Source organism: Mobula hypostoma, chromosome 3 (assembly GCF_963921235.1).
Source record: "Mobula hypostoma chromosome 3, sMobHyp1.1, whole genome shotgun sequence".
Taxonomy (NCBI): domain Eukaryota; kingdom Metazoa; phylum Chordata; class Chondrichthyes; order Myliobatiformes; family Myliobatidae; genus Mobula; species Mobula hypostoma.
This window is the reverse complement of record NC_086099.1, coordinates 180,873,155-180,894,867: the sequence shown is the minus strand read 5'-3', so window position 1 is coordinate 180,894,867 and position 21,713 is coordinate 180,873,155. Positions and strand designations below refer to the sequence as shown.

The 21,713-nt window shown below is 43.5% G+C and overlaps 1 protein-coding gene across 1 annotated transcript in view; it reads right to left on the bottom strand.

The window, feature by feature from the left end:
- mrc1a (mannose receptor, C type 1a) overlaps positions 1 to 2,813 on the bottom strand; it is a 163,115-nt gene extending 160,302 nt beyond the window's left edge. The window contains exons 1-2 of the mRNA XM_063044201.1: positions 2,685 to 2,813; positions 1,538 to 1,939 (exon numbers count right to left, since the gene is read on the bottom strand). Coding sequence (XP_062900271.1) covers positions 1,538 to 1,939; positions 2,685 to 2,745 — 463 coding nt within the window. The 5' untranslated portion in view covers positions 2,746 to 2,813. The remainder of the gene's footprint in view (positions 1 to 1,537; positions 1,940 to 2,684) is intronic.
- Positions 2,814 to 21,713: the final 18,900 nt, after the last annotated feature.

Below are 21,713 nucleotides of genomic sequence, written 5' to 3'. Positions count from 1 at the left end.
CAACAGCACGGAACTTGAATTCCTGGAACACTTATGAAATAGATTTCTCATACGTTGTGGAGTCAACTAGGAAACAAGCCATTTTAGTGTTGCCTCTCAAGTTCCTCTTAAATACCTTCCTTAATCTATTCCCTCTTAAATGTAATTTTATACCCATGAACTTTATCTCCCAGTTCTGGGGTAAAAGGTCTGAGTGCATATGATTCACTTCTTAAATGAAAAAGAGAGAAAAAATAAATTCCTGATTTGTTAGATTGGCATCAGTACATAGAACATAAAGCACAGAACAGTACAGCACTATACAGGACATTCAGCCCACAATGCAATGCCAACCTATTTAATCTACTCAAGATCATTCTAAAGCTTCCCTCCTGCTCAGCTCTCTTTTATTCTTTCATCAATGTAGCTATCTAAAGTAGTTTGATAAATACTGGGATATACAATAAAGGATGTAATTATCAAGAAAGTAATAATGTGATTGAGCAGAATCGTTGAATTTATGCATCCATCATTAAGGACCCCCATCACCAAGGACGTGATCTCTCCTCATTGCTACCGACAGGAAGGAGGTACAGAAGCGTGAAGGCACACACTCAATTATTCAGTCAAGGAGAGATTTGGATTTTCAGAAGGCTTTTAAAAATGTCCCACAGCAGAGGTACACTTTGGGGCTGCTATACTTAAGCATGGATTGATGGATGGTCAGCAGGTGGAAACCAAAGAGTAGGGATAATTGTGTCCCTCTTAGGTTAGAAGGCTGGCACTGTGGAGATCGTAGCTGGTGCCCCAGCCATTCACTAGACATGTCATTAATACGAGTGTACGGAGGAAATGAAACCTGGAGGTACATTGTTTCGTTTTTACTGAGTACTGTACTAGCAGCTTATGGTGGAAATGACAATAAACTTGACTTGACTTGAATTGCAAGTTTGCTGATAAATGCAAAATTGAGTGGGAATATGATTAGTCATTTAGCTTAGAGAAGTGCAAGTCCAGAAATAGTATCCAGTTTGTATACTTAGATCATGTATGTTCCACTATCAAATATGGTCTTCAAATTCTCATGTACATCATGACCCATGTTTCCCAGAGAAACAGTTAACCCCCCACAATAATCTGTAATGCTTCTCAGCATAATTTGAATCCAAGCTGAAATTGATGAAGCGACCAAGAGTTTTAACAAAGATCAGGTTGCAAAGATTTAGGAAGGAGATCATTTGGTTGAAAATTACCTAATATTATAAACATCAATTAGACTGAAAACTAAAAACAAATCTTTAGGTTTCTCCAATGGCTGTGTACCCAGCCATTGAACATGATTCCAGTCAAGATCTGTGGGTTTTGAATTGTAAGAATAGAAGTATTGAATGGTGATGTGGACCTGAAGTAAACGATTAACCATGACTTAATTGGCAGAGCAAAACTGAGGGTTGTATAGCCACTACCATTGCTATTCGATGAATATTATATTTGCATATTAAAAAGGATACATTGTGTAGTCAGTATTTAATTGCTGAAATTAATCAATTAAACATACCTTCAAACTGCTTTGAGCAAAGATCATGGTTGGTGTCATAATCTCTCCACCTGCTCCATAATCCCGATCCTTTGTACAGCATTATATTTTTTGCATTTTTGTTCCCATAATTGAAGTAGAGATCAACACCCTTGATGCTCAGCAGGGTGTCATTCTGGCATACCCAGCTCTGCAGATTGCTGCTGTCATTGCATTGATACAGAGTTATCGGCACCCAGTTCGTTTTTCTGGGAACTCCAAGGCATAGTGTGTACTTGATGTTCATGAGCCTCTGACCAGTAACCCACTGAAACTGCTGCGACTTTTCAGTGGCATCACAAACATTTATTTCCACAGCTTGTTCACTTTTTGCATCCACACACCTTCGGTGATTCTCATTATATATTAGAAAAACGTTGGAATCTAAAGACAAAAGCAAAATGAATGGTTATACAGTACTTCCTCTCATATATTCGAAGGTTTGTTTACCCATCCCTCCTCACCGTATTCCAGTTCGTGTTTGAGTTTCCTGCTCAGACCAAAATAGGCCTAGGTAGGGTTGCATCCTATGCATTGCCATATATATTGTGCCATGCCACCAAGTTGGAAAAGCAAGGCGTAAGATATTTTTATCATTATTAATTAACTGTAACCTTATGTTTTCCTCAATGTTGCATAAAAGTATATTTCAGTTATGTTACGTGAAGTCAGATATCCTGCTTCACATACTCAATTCAATTTGAATCTAGTCCATATAAATACCTAATGCTAAACATTACAGTATGTAGCTGAGAAAAACAACATCCACTGAATAAATATTATTTGGCTCTGTTAAATCATAATACGTAGAGAGTGCTGAGAGTCGAAGATGTTGATATGGGCACAGCAAGACTCACTAACAATTAATCCTTCTGCTGAAGTAGGCAAAACAATATTACGCAGAGAGAAATAATAGAAGTTTACAGCACAAGAGACCATTCAATGCAACACAATTCAGTAAACTCTTATTCAACTAAAAAATTAATAAGAATTTTGATATGAAATACATGGTGAAGACTTTGGACTGATGCTGATACCATGCTTTTTCAATCTACAAGGAAGTCAAATGTTTCAAACAAATGTATAAGATGCACCACAAGATTTTTTAAAAGTCAACAAAATAGCATACCTGCACATCTCACAGATTGCATAAAGCAAGTAAAAGCAGCAAACAGAATTCCAGACCTCATAATTTCATAATTTTTTGCAATAATGTTTTTTAAATGTTTTTACTCTCCAGAAAAAAGGTAGTGATAATGGAAACTGCAGATTAAAAGTGCTCCTCCTAGCAGAGACGGAGCTGATAAGTACTGATATGGCCCAGAATATCCTGTCATGTGACAAGCAGGAAATAACATGAATCCAGGCAAAAGGATTTGCTTTCATCAGCTCTGTTTAATAATTACATCTTTCTCTACCCTGTTACAGGGCATAAGGTAATGTTCATCCTGATGACAAAATTGGCATCACTTTTTGATCTTCATCCATTTGACTGAACTTGAGAAAGTGTTTGGGGCCACTTTGCTAATTCTTCTGCTTTTCTGATTTTGTATAATTCACAGATGAATCAAAGATTTAAAGGCGAGGTTAGCTCTATTTGTTACATGTGTATCCATACAGCAAAATATAAAGTGAAATGTGTAATCTCCATTAACGACCAACAATCCAAGGACGTGCTTGGAGCAGCCTACAAGTGTCACATGCTTCTGGCATCAACATTGCATGCCCTCAACTCACTACCTGTACGTCTTTAGAATGTGGGAATAAACCGGAGCACCTGAAGAAACCTACTCGGTCACAGGCAGAACATACAAAATTCTAACAGACAACAGTGGGAATTGAATCCAATCTTCCAATCACTGGAGCTGTAAATCATCATGCTAATCGATATGCTAGTGCACCACCCGTAAGACTGAATTAAAGAGAGCTCAAATTTCATTTCAAGGCTGTGAGAAATATTGTGGTAGATTTTAACCTCTTGTGCTCTTAAGTTGAATACACAGTATAAACATCGGGAGACAGCCCCAAGTCCTCTGACCTGCAGCATAGAAGGCAACATGCGAGCAATCTCTTATAAAGGCTGAATGCCAATTTCAATTTGATATAAATGCACAGTTAATAGGAGCCTTGAACATTGAATGAGTGTGAATGGGATTCCTGTATGTCCTGGAATTCACTAATCAAAGCAAGTGAGAAGCCACAGCCATTAGAAAGGTCTGATGAATGGATAGTCAAAATGTAATGAGAAATGCAGCCTTTCCTGAGTAACTCTGTCAAAGCCTTTGTTCACAGTGTTATGTACCCCGTAACTGGGTTGCCAAACCAGCAGAAATGGATCACTCAGTTGGAGTCTGGATTACTGGAACTAAGAAAGTTTTATTAAAGAAATAAGCAACACAGTACTCTAATAGTAAGGATATAAATGCAACAGATTAGCAATGAATAAACACACATGTACACAGAACTAGGATAATAGGGTCAATCAAGCTCTATCGCAGTCTAGGGGTAAAATGATCAATCACAAGCGACAGAGTTCAGTTTAGTTCAGTTCGCAGCAATCGCCGTTGTGCCGTTGGAGAGAGAGAGAGAGAACGAATGAATATTCAAATCGGATTCCAAACAGACCTTCGATATTCCTCGCAGTCAGCTTTCGGGCGAGCCCTTTGTAATGTCTTCTGAGGTCACCGACTGTGACCCCTCCATTCCAGATACGATAGCTCCTCGGCGGTGAACCCTGCACCCAGGCAAGGACACACACACCAGGTTCCCGCCGACCGTATCTTTCCACCCTGTGCGTCTATGGCTGGTCCCGCGACCAACCCTCCAAAACTCCCACCGACTTGTGGGGGAGCACCGCTTCCAGGGTCTCATTACCTCGTGGTGTCGTGAGTGGTGTCTGTTGCCTTAGCGAACCTGTCCCTTTTTATCCCCCCTGTTGGGGTATCGCCTGTCCATCAGACTTCAAACAGTTCAGGGTTCAAAGCAGCCGGTCTTGACAATACTCAGACCGGTGTCTCCTTCCATTAAACTCTCTCGTCTCCTCATTAACATTTCCAAATGCTGCTCCATTGTCTTACTTATCTCTCTCTCTCTCCTGAAGACAGGTGGCAGATCAACTGATGATCCCACTTGTGATAGCACAGGACAGTTAACATCTTAGTCTATGTGTACTTTTGTAACCCTCTTTTGTCACAACAGAAACTGTGGGGAGTAGCTTGATGGTGCTGGAACATGCTGACAGAGTCACCATTCACCATCACCACCCACCTGCATCTTCTCTTTGAGAGGTGGAGGGAAGCACTCATTACCTGCTGCACCCTAGATTCCCGCAGCTTTGCACAGAAGAACTGAGGGGGTCCCACCCCCTGATAGCCCTAATAAAAGGAAAAGCTGAGGGCCGAGCATTGTCCTTTATCAACTTGTCATTTATTTTAACCATGTTTCACTGTCTTTATTAATAATCAAGAACAAATAACATTTCAAGTTAACTTAAAATGCATATATAACAGTTTTTTCTTAGTGATTTCAGGTAAACTAAAAGAATATCATTTTAAAGTATCTTAGCTTCTCCATTATTTCCAGAATCTTCCAGCCACACATGCGGCTCCTTAACAAGTTAAGAACCCATTGTATTACAAGGAAAATACTAGCATAGATAGAGCATTGGCTGATTGGCAGGAGGCAAAGAGTGGGAATAAAGGGAGACTTTGATGGTTGGCTGCCAGTGACCAGTAGTGTTCCACAGGGGTTGTGGTGAAACCATTTCTTTGTACATTATATGTCAATGATTTGGATGATGGAATTGACGACATTGTGGCCAAGTTTGTGGATGAGACAGAGATAGGTGGAGGGGCAGGTAGAGTTGAGGAAGCAAGGAGGCTGCAGGAGAATTTAGACAGATCAGGAGAATGAGCAAAGAAATAGCAACTGAAATATAATGTTGGGAAGTACGTGGTAATGTACTCTGGCAGAAGAAATAAAGGCATGGTGGAATGGTGCAGTAAACTTGATGGGCTGAATTGCCTAATTCTGTCGCTGTTCCTTATAGCCTTATGGTATAAATACATATTAAAAATTTTGCTTCCACTAAAGATAATCTTCTCCCAGTCTATGTAGGAGCAGTTGATATTCCTTTCTAATACTACTGAATTATTTCTGCATTCTCAGAAATATAATTGTTTGTTTGCCTCTGTCTGACTGGAAAAAAAGGAAATCTCCACACTTTCATCAATGTGATTATCCTTTTTTAAAGCAGTTTAATTCAGAAAGACTTATTTGTTGATTTTCCTCTATAGTCATCCTACCTTGCAGATATAATTGTTCACCACCAATAACTTTTATACCTCATCCTATTTTACCTCCCACCTGTCTTGTTTAAAAGTTCTTTAACCAGGACTGCTCAGCTGTTACTTCTGTCTATCTTACTAAAGACTATTGAATCATATACCTCCTGTCTGTGCTTTTGATAACAAACAAAATGCAGGAAGAAATCACCCAAAACGTCAACAATTTCTTTCTCCCTGCAAATGCTGTTCAATCCTTTGAGTTCCTCCAGGATATTGTGTTTTTTTTCCAGATTCCAGAATCTGAGGTCTCCTCTGTTCTTCCAGTATATTGTCTCCCTATCTGAAACACCTTCATTGAAATATAAATGATTGAATACCAAAAAACTAACATATTTTCTTTCCTCTGCTTTCCAAACTCATTTCTTTCTAAGCAACTCTACAAAACTTCTACCTTCCACAACCAGCGAGAAGAGTTTAAAAGAAGACAGCTTTATAGAGTGTGTCTCAGAAAAGCAGGAGACAGCGTAGGAAGGCTTTGAATTAATGGGGCTCCGGTGTTAACGGGTCGAGGCAAGGTAGGTTGCCTGTGTAGAATACAGACAGGAAGAATGTGTGTGAGGCCGGTGTTCTGTGCTCGGTGTCAGATGTGGGAAGTCCTGGAGACTCTCCAACCTCCCCAACCCCCCGCCCCCCCCCACCATGGATGGCCACATCTGCGCCAGGTGTATCAAGCTGCAGCTCCTTAGGGACTGCATTAGGGACCTGGAGATGCAGCTCTAAGACCTTCGTCTGGTCAGGGATAGTGAGGAGGTGATAGAGAGGAGCTATAGGCAGGTAGTCACACCGGGGCCTCGGGAGACAGATAAGTAGGTAACTGTCAGGAAAGGGAAGGGCAAGAGGCAGATACTAGAGAGTACCCCAGTGGCTGTCCCCCTTAAAAATAAGTACTCCTGTTTGAGTACCGTTGACGGAGATGGCCTACCTGGGGGAAGCAACGTGGCCGCGCCTCTGGCACAGAGTCTGGCCCTGTGGCTCAGAAGGGTAGGGAAAGGAAGAGGATGGCAGCAGTGATAGGGGGCTCTATAGTTAGGGGGTCAGATTGGCGATTCTGTGGACTCAGGAAAGAAACACGGATGGTAGTCTGCCTCCCAGGTGCCAGGGTCCGGGAGGTTTCTGATCGCGTCCACGATATCCTGAAGTGGGAGGGAGAACAGCCAGAGGTCGTGGTACATATTGGTACCAACAACATAGGTAGGAAAAGGGAGGAGGTCCTGAAAATAGACTAAAGGGAGTTAGATAGGAAGTTGAAAAGCAGGACCACAAAGGTGGAAATCTCGGGATTACTGCCTGTGCCAGGTGACAGTGATTGGGACCTCTTTTTTTTTAGATTTTTTAGATTTAGATTCAACTTTATTGTCATTGTGCTGAGCACAGATACAAAGCCAATGAAATGCATTTAGCATTTGACCAGAAATGCGAAGAATAGTGTTATTTACAAAATAACTGCGAATAAAAAAGTGCTACAGCACACAAATATAAAAGTACTGAGACAGTACAATATGGGTGCAATACTGCTTAACGCTGTGATGAGAGGTTCAGCAGTGTCACAGCCTCAGGGAGGAAGTTCTTCCTGTGCCTGCTGGTGCAGGAGCGGAGGCTCCTGTAGTGCCTACCGGATGGGAGGAGAGTAAAAAGTCCATGGTTAGGGTGAGATGCATCCCTGATAATGCTTTTCACCCTGTCCAGGCAGCATTTATGGTAGATGTTCTCAATGGTGGGCAATTGGGTGCCGACAATCCGCTGGGCAGTTTTCACCACACGCTGGAGTGCTTTGCGGTCCGATACGGGATAATTACCATACCACACTGAGATGCAATTGGTGAGTATACGCTCAATGGTACAGCGGTAAAAGTCAGTCAGTTTCCTGGGACAGAGATATCTTTTGGGGCATGTGTGACCTGTACAAAGAGGATGGTTTGCACTTGAATCCCAAGGGATTCAATATCCTGGCGGGGAGGTTTGCAAAGGCCACTGGGGAGAGTTTAAACTAGAATTGCTGGGGGGTGGGAACCGAACTGAAGTGACAGAAGAAGAGGTGGTTGGCTCACAAATAGAGAAAGCTTAGAGACAGTGCGAGAGAGAGAATAGTCAGGTGACAGGGAAGGGACGCACTCAGACCAATGGTTTGAGATGTGTCGATTTTAATGCAAGGAGTATTATGAACAAAACGGATGAGCTTAGAGCGTGGATCAGTACTTGGAGCTATGATGTTGTGGCCATTACAGCGACTTGGATGGCTCAGGAGCAGGAATGGTTACTTAGAGTGCCAGGCTTTAGATGTTTCAGAAAGGGCAGGGAGGGAAGCAAAAGAGGTGGGAGCATGACACTGTTGATCAGAGATAGTGTCACAGCTGCAGAAAAGTAGGAAGACATGGAGGGATTGTCTACGGAGTCTCTGTGGGTGGAAATTAGGAACAGGAAGAGGTCAATAACTCTACTGGGTGTTTTTATAGACCACCTAATAGTAACAGGGACATCGAGGAGCAGATAGGGAGACAGATTCTGGAAAGGTGTAATAATAATAGGGTTGTTGTGGTGGGAGATTTTAAATTCGCAAATATCGATTGGCATCTCCCTAGAGCGAGGGTTTTAGATGGGGTATGGGTTGTTAGGTGTGTTCAAGAAGGTTTCTTGACACAATATGTAGATAAGCCTACAAGAGGAGAGGCTGTACTTGATCTGGTATTGGGAAATGAACCTGGTCAGTGCAAAAGCATTTTGGAGATAATGATCACAACTCTATCTCCTTTACCATAGCATTGGAGAGGGACAGAAACAAACAAGTTTAATTGGAGTAAGAGGAAATATGAGGCTATCAGGCAGGAACCTGGAAGCATAAATTGGAAACAAATTTTCTCAGGGAAACATACAGAAGAAATGTGGCAAATGCTCAGGGGATATTTGCTTGGGGTTCTGCATAGGTACATTCCTTTGAGGCAGGGAAAGGACGGTGGGGTACAGGAACCATGGTGCACAACGGCTGTTGTAAATCCAGTCAAGAAGAAAAGAAGAGCGTATGAAAGGTTCAAAAAGCTAGGTTATGATAGAGATCTAGAAGATTATAAGGCTAGCAGGAAGGAACTTAAGAATGAAATTAGGAGAGTTTGAAGGGGCCATGAGAAGGCCTTGGCGGACAGGATTATGGAAAACCCCAATGCAGTCTACAATATGTGAAGAGTAAGAGGACAAGATGTGACAGCATAGGACCAATCAAGAGTGACAGTGGAAAAGTGTGTATGGAACTAGAGGAGATAGCAGAGATACTTACTGAATACTTTGCTTCAGTATTCACTATGGAAAAGGATCTTGGCGATTGTAGAGATGACTTGCAGTGGACTGAAAAGCTTGAGCATGTAGATATTAAGGAAGAGGATGTGCTGGAGCTTTTGGAAAGCATCAAGTTGGATAAGTCACTGGAAAATGACGAGATGTACCCCAAGTTACTGTGGGAGGCGAGGGAGAAGATTGTTGAGTCTCTGGCGATGGTCTTTGCATCATCAATGGAACGGGAAAGTTTCCAGAGGGTTGAAGGGTTGCGGATGTTGTTCCCTTATTCAAGAAAGGGAGTAGAGATAGCCCAGGAAGTTTTAGAGCAGTGAGTCTTACTTCAGTGATTGGTCAGTTGATGGAGAAGATCCTGAGAGGCAGGATTTATGAACATTTGGAGAGGCATAATATGATTAGGAATAGTCAGCATAGCTTTGTCAAAGGCAGGTCATGCCTTCCAAGCCTGATTGGATTTTTTGAGGATGTGACTAAACACATTGCTGTAGGTAGAGCACTAGGTGTAGTGTATATGGATTTCAGCAAGGCATTTGATAAGTTACCTCATGCAAGGCTTATTAAGAAAGTAAAGAGGTATGGGATCCAAGAGGACCATGCTTTATGCACTCAGAATTGGCCTACCCACTGAAGGCAAAGAGTGGTTGTAAACGAGTCATATTCTGCATGGAGTTTGGTGACCAGTGGTGTGCCTTAAGGATCTGTTCTGAGACCTCTTCTCTTTGTGATTTTTATTAATGACCTGGATGAGGAAGTGGAGGGATGGGTTAGTAAATTTGCTGATGACACAAAGGTTAGGGGTTTTCTGGATAGTGTGGAGGATTGTCAGAGGTTACAGCGGGACATTGATAAGATGCAAAACTGGGCTGAGAAGTGACAGATGGAGTTCAACCCAGATAAGTGTGAGGTGGTTTATTTTGGTAGGTCAAATATGATGGCAGAATATAGTAAGACTCTTGGCAGTGTGGAGGATCAGAGGGATCTTGGAGTCCAAATCCATAGGACACTCAAAGCTGCTGCGCAGGTTGACTCTGTGGTTAAGAAGGCATACGGTGCATTGGCCTTCATCAATTGCGGGATTGAGTTTAAGAGCCGAGAGGTAATGTTGCAGCTACATAGGACCATGATCAGACCCTACTTGGAGTACTGTGCTCAGTTCTGGTTGTCTCACTACAGGAAGGATGTGGAAACCATGGAAAGGGCGCAGAGGAGATTTACAAGGATGTTGCCTGGATTGGGGAATAGGTTGAGTGAACTTGGCCTTTTCTCCTTAGAGCAACAGAGGATAAGAGGAGACCTGATAGAGGTGTACAAGATTTTATGAGAGGCATTGATCGTGTGGATAGTCAGAAGCTTTTCCCAGGGCTGAAATGGCTAGCCTGAGAGGGCACAGTTTTAAGATGCCTGGAAGCAGTGGCAGCGCCAGAGGGTTTTTCTTGCTGGTGCTACGGAGTGGCTGAATTATTCAGTGACAGTGCTGAGGGATGCACTGTATGGTAATATGTATTCGCAAGGCCAGACACGTGGCGTTAAAAAGTCAGTTTCAAGCATTATGTTCCTATTATAAATGCCTCTGTTGATTCACAAGCGGCAGCAATTGATAGATCTAATATAGGAGTGAACTGTTACAGTGTCAACAGCATCGGAGACAACCTGGGCAACACGAAGCATAAACAAAAAAAAACAAACAGAGCATCCGAGCAACAGCGGACAAGATGAATCACGCACCAATCCCGCAATCAGCGTCAAATGCGTGCTTTTCAACTGAAAAACACAAAACGAACCCACTGCTATTCGCATCTGTAGGAAGAGGTGCAGTCGACGTTTCAGGCCGAGACCCTTCGTCAGGACTAACTGAAGGAAGAGTGAGTAAGGGATTTGAAAGCTGGAGGGGGAGGGGGAGATCCAAAATGATAGGAGAAGACAGGAGGGGGAGGGATGGAGCCGAGAGCTGGACAGGTGATAGGCAAAAGGGGATACGAGAGGATCATGGGACAGGAGGTCTGGGAAGAAAGACAAGCGGGGGGGACCCAGAGGATGGGCAAGAGGTATATACAGAGGGACAGAGGGAGAAAAAGGAGAGTGAGAGAAAGAATGTGTGCATAAAAATGAGTAACAGATGGGGTACGAGGGGGAGGTGGGGCCTTAGCGGAAGTTAGAGAAGTCGATGTTCATGCCATCAGGTTGGAGGCTACCCAGACGGAATATAAGGTGTTGTTCCTCCAACCTGAGTGTGGCTTCATCTTTACAGTAGAGGAGGCCGTGGATAGACATGTCAGAATAGGAATGGGATGTGGAATTAAAATGTGTGGCCACTGGGAGATCCTGCTTTCTCTGGCGGACAGAGCGTAGATGTTCAGCAAAGTGGTCTCCCAGTCTGCGTCGGGTCTCGCCAATATATAAAAGGCCACATCGGGAGCACCGGACGCAGTATATCACCCCAGTTGACTCACAGGTGAAGTGTTGCCTCACCTGGAAGGACTGTTTGGGGCCCTGAATGGTGGTAAGGGAGGAAGTGTAAGGGCATGTGTAGCACTTGTTCCGCTTACACGGATAAGTGCCAGGAGGGAGATCAGTGGGGAGGGATGGGGGGGACGAATGGACAAGGGAGTTGTGTAGGGAGTGATCCCTGCGGATCTAACTTCTGCTAAGGCCCCACCTCCCCCTCGTACCCCATCTGTTACTTATTTTTATGCAAATTAATTCCACATCCCATTCCCATTCTGACATGTCTATCCACGGTCTCCTCTACTGTAAAGATGAAGCCACACTCAGGTTGGAGGAACAACACCTTATATTCCGTCTGGGTAGCCTCCAACCTGATGGCATGAACATCGACTTCTCTAACTTCCGCTAAGGCCCCACCTCCCCCTCGTACCCCATCTGTTACTTATTTTTATGCACACATTCTTTCTCTCACTCTCTTTTTTCTCCCTCTGTCCCTCTGTATATACTTCTTGCCCATCCTCTGAGGTCCCCCCCCCCCTTGTCTTTCTTCCCGGACCTCCTGTCCCATGATCCTCTCGTATCCCCTTTTGCCTATCACCTGTCCAGCTCTTGGCTCTATCCCTCCCCCTCCTGTCTTCTCCTATCATTTTGGATCTCCCCCTCCCCCTCCAACTTTCAAATCCCTTACTCACTCTTCCTTCAGTTAGTCCTGACGAAGGGTCTTGGCCTGAAACGTCGACTGCACCTCCTCCTACAGATGCTGCTTGGCCTGCTGCGTTCACCAGCAACTTTGATGTGTGTTGCTTGAATTTCCAGCATCTGCAGAATTCCTGTTGTTTGCGTTTAAATCCACTGCTATTCGCATTACATAGACAGCAATGCCAAAAGATACACCGTTATTAAACTCAAATAAGGCAAACAACAGATGCAAGGCTTTACCAGGAGTTGGACAAATTGTACTCTGACCATGCAATACCTCAATTAATTTGGCTATTGAATTTAAAACGAAAATCAACAGAATCACTGCTTGGAAGTCTAAGCAAAACCAGCAGGCTTAACATTTTAGGATTTGCAGGAAACATAAGGACTATGGGGTATCCACCACAAAATAATAATAATAATCAGCATTAGTCTTGGCCCAAATTTTTTTAAAAATCAACTGCACTCACCATTAATGTTTTCAGAGAAGCACAATCCGTCTGTTGTTGTGATTGGTGGTGAAAGCATCAATGATTTTCTGGATGTCAAGTACTTTGGTCCTCCGGCTGTTTATGGCCAACAGAGCTAAGTTGCTGTTCCAAGCATCACCGCTGCTATTCCTTAGGTAGTTTTTGAGACGTCTGAGGCAAGAGAAACTCCGTTTGCATGACGCAGATGTAACCAGCTGAGTCAGTGATATGCAGATTAGTTTGAATAAATCTAAAAATGCATCGCAGTAGGGTCTCATTAGAGCTAGAAATTCCACTGTGTCATTCACTGTCTGTCCTTGCTTTTGTTTTGTTTCCAGCAGACGCCGAACCTGATGTAGATCTGCAGTCAGGTTCACTTCAGTCACTCCATAGTATTGGGCCATTGGCCAAAGACAATTCTTGTCTAGGAAGAACTTATGTTTGGGACTCAATGCTGAGACTCCAGTCAGAACACTCCCAGTCTCAACTGAGAACCATCTTTTCATTTCAATCAGAAGTCTATAACTGGATAGAAACAGTGGTTGCGAAGGTCATCAGAGGATGTGACAGGTGTGCATTCAGTTTGGGCCTCAACAACAAAATCATGTAGGCGGCGGGGTGGCTGGGCCTGTCTCCTTTCATGTGTTCTGCTCTGTATACCAGCCTTGACGCACAGGTCCCTAGCTCTTGCCTGAATTTCACTCCATGATTCCTCTCCCCGTTTTGCTGAGAGTGCATCGATAACAGACTGAGCCAAATCCACAGCGGATGAAAGCTCCAAACTGAGAGATTGTAGCTGGTCTGACACGAACTTGATGACTCGGAATAAATCCTCAAACAGAGTGAGAAGTAAAGCAAACTGCTCGTCAATCAGTCCATTTACAGCTCTGGCCTCTGTTTTCCTCCATGCATTTGGTTGACCCATAATGTCCTGTAGTGTAGCTAGAATGGCAGGGAGTGATTTCCTTATAGCCCACAAAGCAGTATACTGTCATGCCCAGCGTGTATCTGACAATTTCTTCAACTCCACTGGCTGTGCAGTTGATTCCAGTTCTCTCTGTTTCTTCATGAAAAGATCGTGGCCAACAGAGTTTGAAAAGAAGTTGTAAAGCAGCTGCACAGTTTCAAAAAACTCACCCGCTTGTGGTACATTGCTCACAACATCACTAAAACAAGGTTAAGTCTGTGAGCATGGCAGTGTATATATAATGCCTGTGGGACCTCTTTCCTGAACCTCTCTTGTATCCAGACATCATTGCCGCCCCGTCATAACACTGACCTATACACGCGTTCTTATCAATAACACACTGAGCAAGTATCTGTTCAATGCTTTTAAGAAGCCACTCTGCGTCCAACCCTTCTGCTGGAGTGAAGTGCAAGAATTCTTCAAGCACTGTTTCGTTATTCAAATACCGCACCACCACTGATATTTTCTCCTTTTTACTCAAGTCTTTACTTTCATTCACCGCGATGGCAAAATATCCAGCCTCATTGATTTCTGCACTTATTTGACGTCTGACCATATCTGCCATAATACCCATAATTTCATTTTGGATATCGTGATGGGTGTTATTTGCATTTCCAGGATTGTCCTCTATTTTTTTAGCTACAGTCTTATCAAACTGCCCAATTACACCGAGCAACTCAACAAAGTTTCCCGTATTGCCAGATCCGTCATTCTCCCGGTGTCCTCGCTGGGCAATGCCTTGGCACGCAGTATAGCGTAGAGACTCAACCACTGTTCTCATATACTCACGATATTCTTGGACAATCTTTGCATGTCCTTTATCAAGCATATTTCCCAATCTTGAACCGCCTTATTTTCTCAATCTGAATTAGGCCCATGCCTCCATAGCAAACTTATGAACTGCACTTATATGGTGGGTTTTGAAAGCTGTTGTAGCTTTCCGCCGGTGACAGTGAAGGTAGACTCAGAATGGAACTCATGTCCTCCACACAGGAAATGCCTGCATGCGAAGCAGAATGTAGCATCTTTTGTGATTGAATATTCCAGCCAGGAGTACAGGTCAAACCAGCCACGAATAAAACTCATTTGCTGATTGCCAAACTGTTGCGAAGGGTATTTTTTCAATGCTGGCCGACGGGGTCCTTCCTCAGGCTGCTGGCTAACATCGCAAACAGTATTCCCACTCGCACTAAGAGCAGCTTCATCCATGTTCTCTTCCGAATCCCGCTCCATTTCTTGTTCCTCTACTTAGCCCTCACTCCTTCGATGAACTGCTGTCGTCCTCATTCCCACTTACTCCTTTCTGAATGTCACTTTCAATTACGACATGCTCAGACTGAGACACCACTGATTCCTCTGGATGAGGTCGGTTTCTCACTAAAAATCGATCCATTTTTCACGCCAACCAAAATAATGCACATGCCAGATCCACGCTCGTTTGTAAAAGCACAATGTATGAGTGTGTGTGGCATCCATTAGTCTCGTGAGACCATGGATCTGCACCTGGATGTATACTATCAATCTCCCGCGTGAGTGAGAGTGAGTGACATCACCACCTTAAGTGATCTTAGATCAGCTTAACTGATCTGAGGACAGCAACAGCAAGACATTGACAACAAACGAATAAACAGAAGTGTAGAGTGGATCTGATAGAGTTTATAACTTTATTGCTGCGTGGATGCTATGGTAATTGGGGGCGCTGTTTCACTAGATCAACTAGAGAAACAAGCTGTATTCAAAACTATACAGAGAAAGCAAAGCAGCTGCAGTTAATTTCTTGGTGGTGTTATTGCACTTTCTGCTGGGGCTATAGCCCCAGCTAGCACCACCTTAGCGCCGTTCCTGCCTGGAGGTAGGTACAGAGGAGGTGTCAGGGGTATGTTTTTTATGCGGTGAGTGGTGAGTGCGTGGAATGGGCTGCCGGCGGCGGTGGTGGAGGTGGATACGATAGGGTCTTTTAAGAGACTCCTGGATAGGTACATGGAGCTTAGAAAAATAGAGGGCTTTGGGTAACCCTAGGTAATTTCTAAGGTAAGGATATATTCAGCATAGGTTTATGGGCCCAAGGGCCTGTATTGTGCTGTAGGTTTTCTATGTTTCTAATCAAATTTATCTCACTTCTCCCACGGTCAGATGACATCGGCAAACTTACTCCTAACAATTTGCTTCTTCTTCCTGTTGAGATACCACCCATCTGACCTGTGTAGTTCAGTCTTTCCCACATCCACCCCAATTGCCCAAGAATCTAAAATCCTCCCTACTGTACCATCTCTAGCCACTTCCCTCTTGGCTTTTGACTCGTTGCCTTGCGATATTGGCAGTTATCCAGAAATTACACTTTTTGAGATCGTTTTTAATTTTCTCCCACCTTCCTGTAATCTGCTGTGGACCCTTATCCCACTTCCTGTTACGTTCCTGATAACAAATCGTTTCAAAATTTTCAAAGGTTTCAAAGGTACATTTAAAGTCAGAGAAATGTATACAATATACATCCTGAAATTGTTTTTCTTTGCAAACATCCACGAATACAGAGGAGTGCCCCAAAGAATGAATGACAATTAAATGTTAGAACCCCAAAGTCCCACCCTCAGCTCCCCCACCCACTCATAAGCAGCAGCAAAGCAACAACCCCCTCCTGCCCCACCAGCAAAAATATTGCCACCTCTCACCCAAGCACTCAAGTGTGCAGCAAAGCATCAATAAAGACACAGACTTGCAGAATGCCAAAGGCCACTCATTAACCCAATAATTCGACATACCACATGCTCTCGCTCTCCCTAATAACGGAAAAAGAGGTGTCCCTGTTTCACAGCGAGAGCAGAGGCATAACAAACAACTCGCTGATTTACGATGTTAAAAGTCTGTTGCGTCACTTCTTCCGAGTTCTGTGCCCAATGATCTCAGGTCTCTGGACACACAGCCAGCAGCCAGCTTGCTGCGTTCGATCTTCCATCTCCCACGACACACCGGTTTCCTGCTGTGGCACCGACCTTGAACCCACCCGCCTCCACAGCCATGAAATCCCGGAACCCTGAAGGCGCACTAGTCTTCCAGGCAGCGTGCTTGACATATCAAATAGCGGCTAGCCGTGAGACTCCAAGAGTGGGCCCCATTCCCGCAAAGAACCGAAGTCAGTGTGTAACTCCAGGTCAGGGGCTTCAAAAGAACCCTGAAAGGGAAAAATAGAGATATTAAACATAGAAATAGAGCTGTTTCCGAAGATGCAGGCAAAGGAGTTGCCGTTAAGTGGCATCGTTCTCCTAAGCTCCTCCTCCATTTCTGGCCGTTCACAAACATCTTTCACCATTCACTTCAATGCCTTGTTGAGCCTGGCATCAGAAGGATACATACAATTCTGGAATTATGACTGTGACCACAGAACTGCCTGTATTCCCCTTCGCTTATTGAACCTCTTTTCACTGTAGATCTCCTGTACTCTTGAACACTACTCTACATGGATGTGGAAGCTTTAGAGAAGGTACAGTAGAGATTTACCAGGATGCCGCCTGGATTGGAGAGTATGTCTTATGAGAATAGGTTAAACATGCTAGACCTTTTCTCTTTGGAGTGCAGGAGGATGAGAGGTGACTTAATAGAAGTGGATGAGATGATAAGGCATAGATCAAACAGACAGACAAGGAGGCATAACTTCATGGTGATTGAGGAAAAACATTGGGGTTATCAGAGGTAAGTTTTTTTTATACAGAGTAGGTGCAGGGGTGGTGGTAGAAGCAATGCACTAGGGACATTTGGGAGACTCTTAGATAGACACATGGATGAAAGAAAAGTGGAGGGCTGTGACAGAGGGAAGGGGTAGATTGATCGTGTTGTTATTGTTGAGTGCTGTGGAGTCCTCATTGACTCATGGCGACCCTATAGATAGTGTAGTTGTCCATAATGTTTTTGTGACAAGATATGGAAGTAGATTGCCGGCTCTTTCTTCTGCGCAAATACTGTTGCTGCCCAGGTTAGGACCTGGCCGGATTCAAAACTCAGGAAATTCTGCCTCGAAATAGAATGCTGATGACACTACGCCACCTACCAGCCCAAGATTGACCTTAGAGTAGGTGAAATGGTCGGCACAACATTGTGAGACAAAGGGCCTATACTGTGCCAGAATATTATTTGTTCTATACAGATGAGTGACTTGATCTTGATTTTGGCTGCATTAATTGCAGAAGTATTACTAGAGCTATTACTAGTTAGAGAGGATGATGCAGTCTTCCTGCACAATCTGATAGCCAACCATTCTACAATCAAACAAGAAAGCAATCGACTCAACTTCATGGATCTTAGTGTAGCTCAGATCGGTATAAATAATGAATAGCCTCATACGGGTCACATCAGTCAACTGTCCATATATCTTACAAACATTTTCAAAGGTGGAACTTTATAATTGTGATATACACATCCTATGGAGATCAGCAAGTGTCCAGCCCTAGCCTCACACTCATCCACGTTTTACATTATATCCTGAAGCAATACACTCACCAACAGAGTCTGAACACTTTCCACTCTTAATACACATCTCAGCACACAAAGTGTGACCCCTGACACCAGACACTTGTAGAGTTGTATGAGGTAAAGCAGGAAAGGGCTCCTTGACCCATAGTTTCTGTGCTGGCCATCATGCTAATCCAACTTTAGTGCATGAAATTCCTAGTCTATCTAAGTACCTGTCCAGAAGTCTCTTAAATGTCGCAAATGTTCCTAACTCTGTCACTTCCACTGGCAGCTCATAAGACCATTATATACAGGGGCAGAATTAGGCCATTTGGCCCATCGGATCTGCTCTGCCATTTAATCATGGCTGATCCATTTTTCCTCTCAGAGCCAATCTCCTGCCTTCCTCACACCCCCATATCCCTTCATGCCCTGACCAATCAAGGATCTATCAACCTCAACTTTAAATATACATAAAAACTTGGCCTCCACAGCTGAAGGTGGCAAAGAATTCCATAGATGCAGCATTCTTTGGCTAAAGAAATTCCTCCTCTTCTCCATTCTAAAAGGGCACCTCTCCATTCTGAGTCTGTGTCTTCTGGTCTTAGGTTCTCCTAGTATAGGAAACACCCTCTCTATTAGGTTTCAATGAGGTCACCCCTCATTCTTCTGAATTCCAGTGAATACAGGCCCAGAACCATCAAATGTTCTTCACATGACAAGCTGCTTAATCCTGGAATCATTTTCATGAACTTCCTTTGAACCCTCTCCAGTTTCAGCACATCCTTTCTAAGCTAAGGTACCCACAACTGCTCACAATACTCTAAGTGAGGCCTCACCAGTGTTTTGTAAAGACTCAACATTACATCTGTTCTTTTATATTCCAGACCTCTTGAAGTGAATGCTAATATTGCATTTCCTTTCCTCACCACAGACTCAACCTGCAAAGTAAACGTTAGGGAATCCTCCACGAGCACTCCCAAGTCCCCTTGCACCTCAGATTTTTGTATTTTCTTTCCATTTACTAAATAGTCAACCTTCACCTTTCTCCTACCAAGGTGCATGACCATAGACTTCCCAACACTGTAGTCCATCGACCACTTCTTTGCCCGTTATCCTAATCTACTAATTCTCCTCACCTATCTAAGTCCTTCTGTAGCACAGCAACAACACTACTTCCTTAGGGGTTTGTGAAGATTCGGCATGACATCTAAAACATGTGTTGCATCACAGCCTGGTGTGGAAACACTAATGCCCTAGAATGGAAATCCCTACAAAAAGTGGATACGGCCCAATCCATCATGGGTAAACCCCTTCCCACCGCTGAGAACATCTGCATGAAACATTATCGCAGGAAAGCAGCATCCATCATCAGAAACCCCCATCTCTTCGTGCTGCTGCCACCAGGAAGAAGGCTTCAATACCCATAGGATTAGGTTCAAGAACTATTATTACCCCTAAATCATCAGGCTCTTAAACCAAAGTGAATAAATTCATTCAACTTCACTTGACCCATCATTGAAATGTTCCCACAACAAATAGACTCACTTTCAAGGACTCTTCATCTCATGTTCTCTATATGTATTGCTTGTTTATTTCTTGTTTTTATTTCTTTCTTTCAGTATTTGCAGTTTGATGTTTCTTGTGCACTGGTTAAACGTCCAAATTGGTGTGTCCTTTCATTGATTCTACTATGGTCATTATTCTATTATGGATTTATTGAGGAAGCCTGCAAGAAAATTAATCTCAGATTTGTATATGGTGACATATAGGTATTTTGATAACAAATGTACTTGAGACTTTGAAAAATTTGGAGACGGGTGATTGAGACTTTCCAAATAACTCAATACTTGTAAGATTCTTAAGGATACTGTTCAACGAATGTACTCAGGAATTATTTTGAAAGTTCTTCATTTAAATCCTCAAGAAGTTTATGGAGAACAGTTTTATACTTTAAATATCTACTAAAAGCAGGACTGCTCTGAATGGCTTGTGAAGATCGCAGGATGCATCACTGGGGTCTGCAGAGAGCTTCAGTTGCTTACTGATCATACTAGGATCAAAATGGATGAAATAGACTGAAGAACCTGGCTGGGAGCAAAACAAATGGCGAGGCACTCACATGGAGGGTTGGGGATTTGCTGCTATGGCCACAGTTCACCAGAACCAGAAGTTCTTTCCCAGAATTTGGAAACATAGTTTCTTATTCTAGTAAATAAATGATGCATCCTCTTCCCAAAGGAAAAGAAAAGCAACATTCTACGTTTGCTATGTTAGTTTTGATTCCATTAAAGGGGACAAAGTAATAGAAAGCAGAAGACTTTGATTTTTTTTACACACTTTTTTTCCCCCATATTAGACTTTAGGACCATAATTTATGGGGGCAGAAATAGACTACTCAGCCTATCGAATCTGCTTTGCTATTCAGCCATGACTGATTTTATATTTCTCTTCTCAACCCCAAACTATTGCCTTCTCTCCATTATCCTGAACCCACAATAATGGAATGATAGTAGGCAGCTGTCGATCCCAGGGAATCATAGGTTTGCACCTCTGGGGTGGACTGTGTCTTCTCCAGGGTGCAAGCCTGGATGGGAAGATTTGAAGAACCGGCTGTTGCCCACACAGCAGGTACCCCCTCTCCACGTCACTGATGCAGTCCAAGGGAAGGGCAAGCACCGATACGGTTTGGCACCAGTGTCGTTGCAGAGGTTGCCAGCGAGAAGTTGTAAACAACATCAAACTACCTTAGGGATCCTGGCTCCTGATTTCTTCCTCGGGGTTTATTCCCGAAGCCTTTCCCATTGGGGGGGGGGTGGGGTTGGTGGGTGGTATGGCTGCAAGGCAGCGAAGGTTTAAAATCAAAGTTTTCCTTCTCTGAGGCGGGCTGCTGTCCGAGGCTGATGAAGCAACTGGTTTTGAGTTGCCAGTGATCTACCTTTGCCCCTTCTCCTACCAGTAGGAACAATTCTGCTGGGCCTAGTAGCTAAGCCACGTGTGAAGACCAAGAGTTGGACTTGGTTGTCAGAGGCTGTTAGAGTCAGTTAGAGTCCCACACCATTTGGAACACTTTGTAGGTAGTCGGAGCTTATTCCCGCTACCACACCGGCTATGACAACCTTAGGAACCAATGGAATGATAAGCATTACATAAAGCATATCTTTGTGTTTATGGGTATTCAAATACTCAGATTATGAATAGAATTATAATGTTCTCTGACGAGGCAGGAAAGCAGCACCTATGGAAACAGTCAATTTTTCAGGCCAAGACCCTTCATCAGTACTGGATGGGAAGGGGGAAGAAGGCAGAATAAGTAGGTAATGTGGGGGGGGGGTAAGAGGGGAGGTGATAGATGGAAAAGGTAAAGTGCTGAAGAAGAAAGAGACTGATAGGAGAGGAGAGTGGACCATGGGAGAAAGGGAAGGAGGAGAAGCATTAGAGAGAGTTAATGGGCTGGTGAGAGGAAGAGAAGAGCCAAAATGGGGAATAGGAGGAGAGGGAAG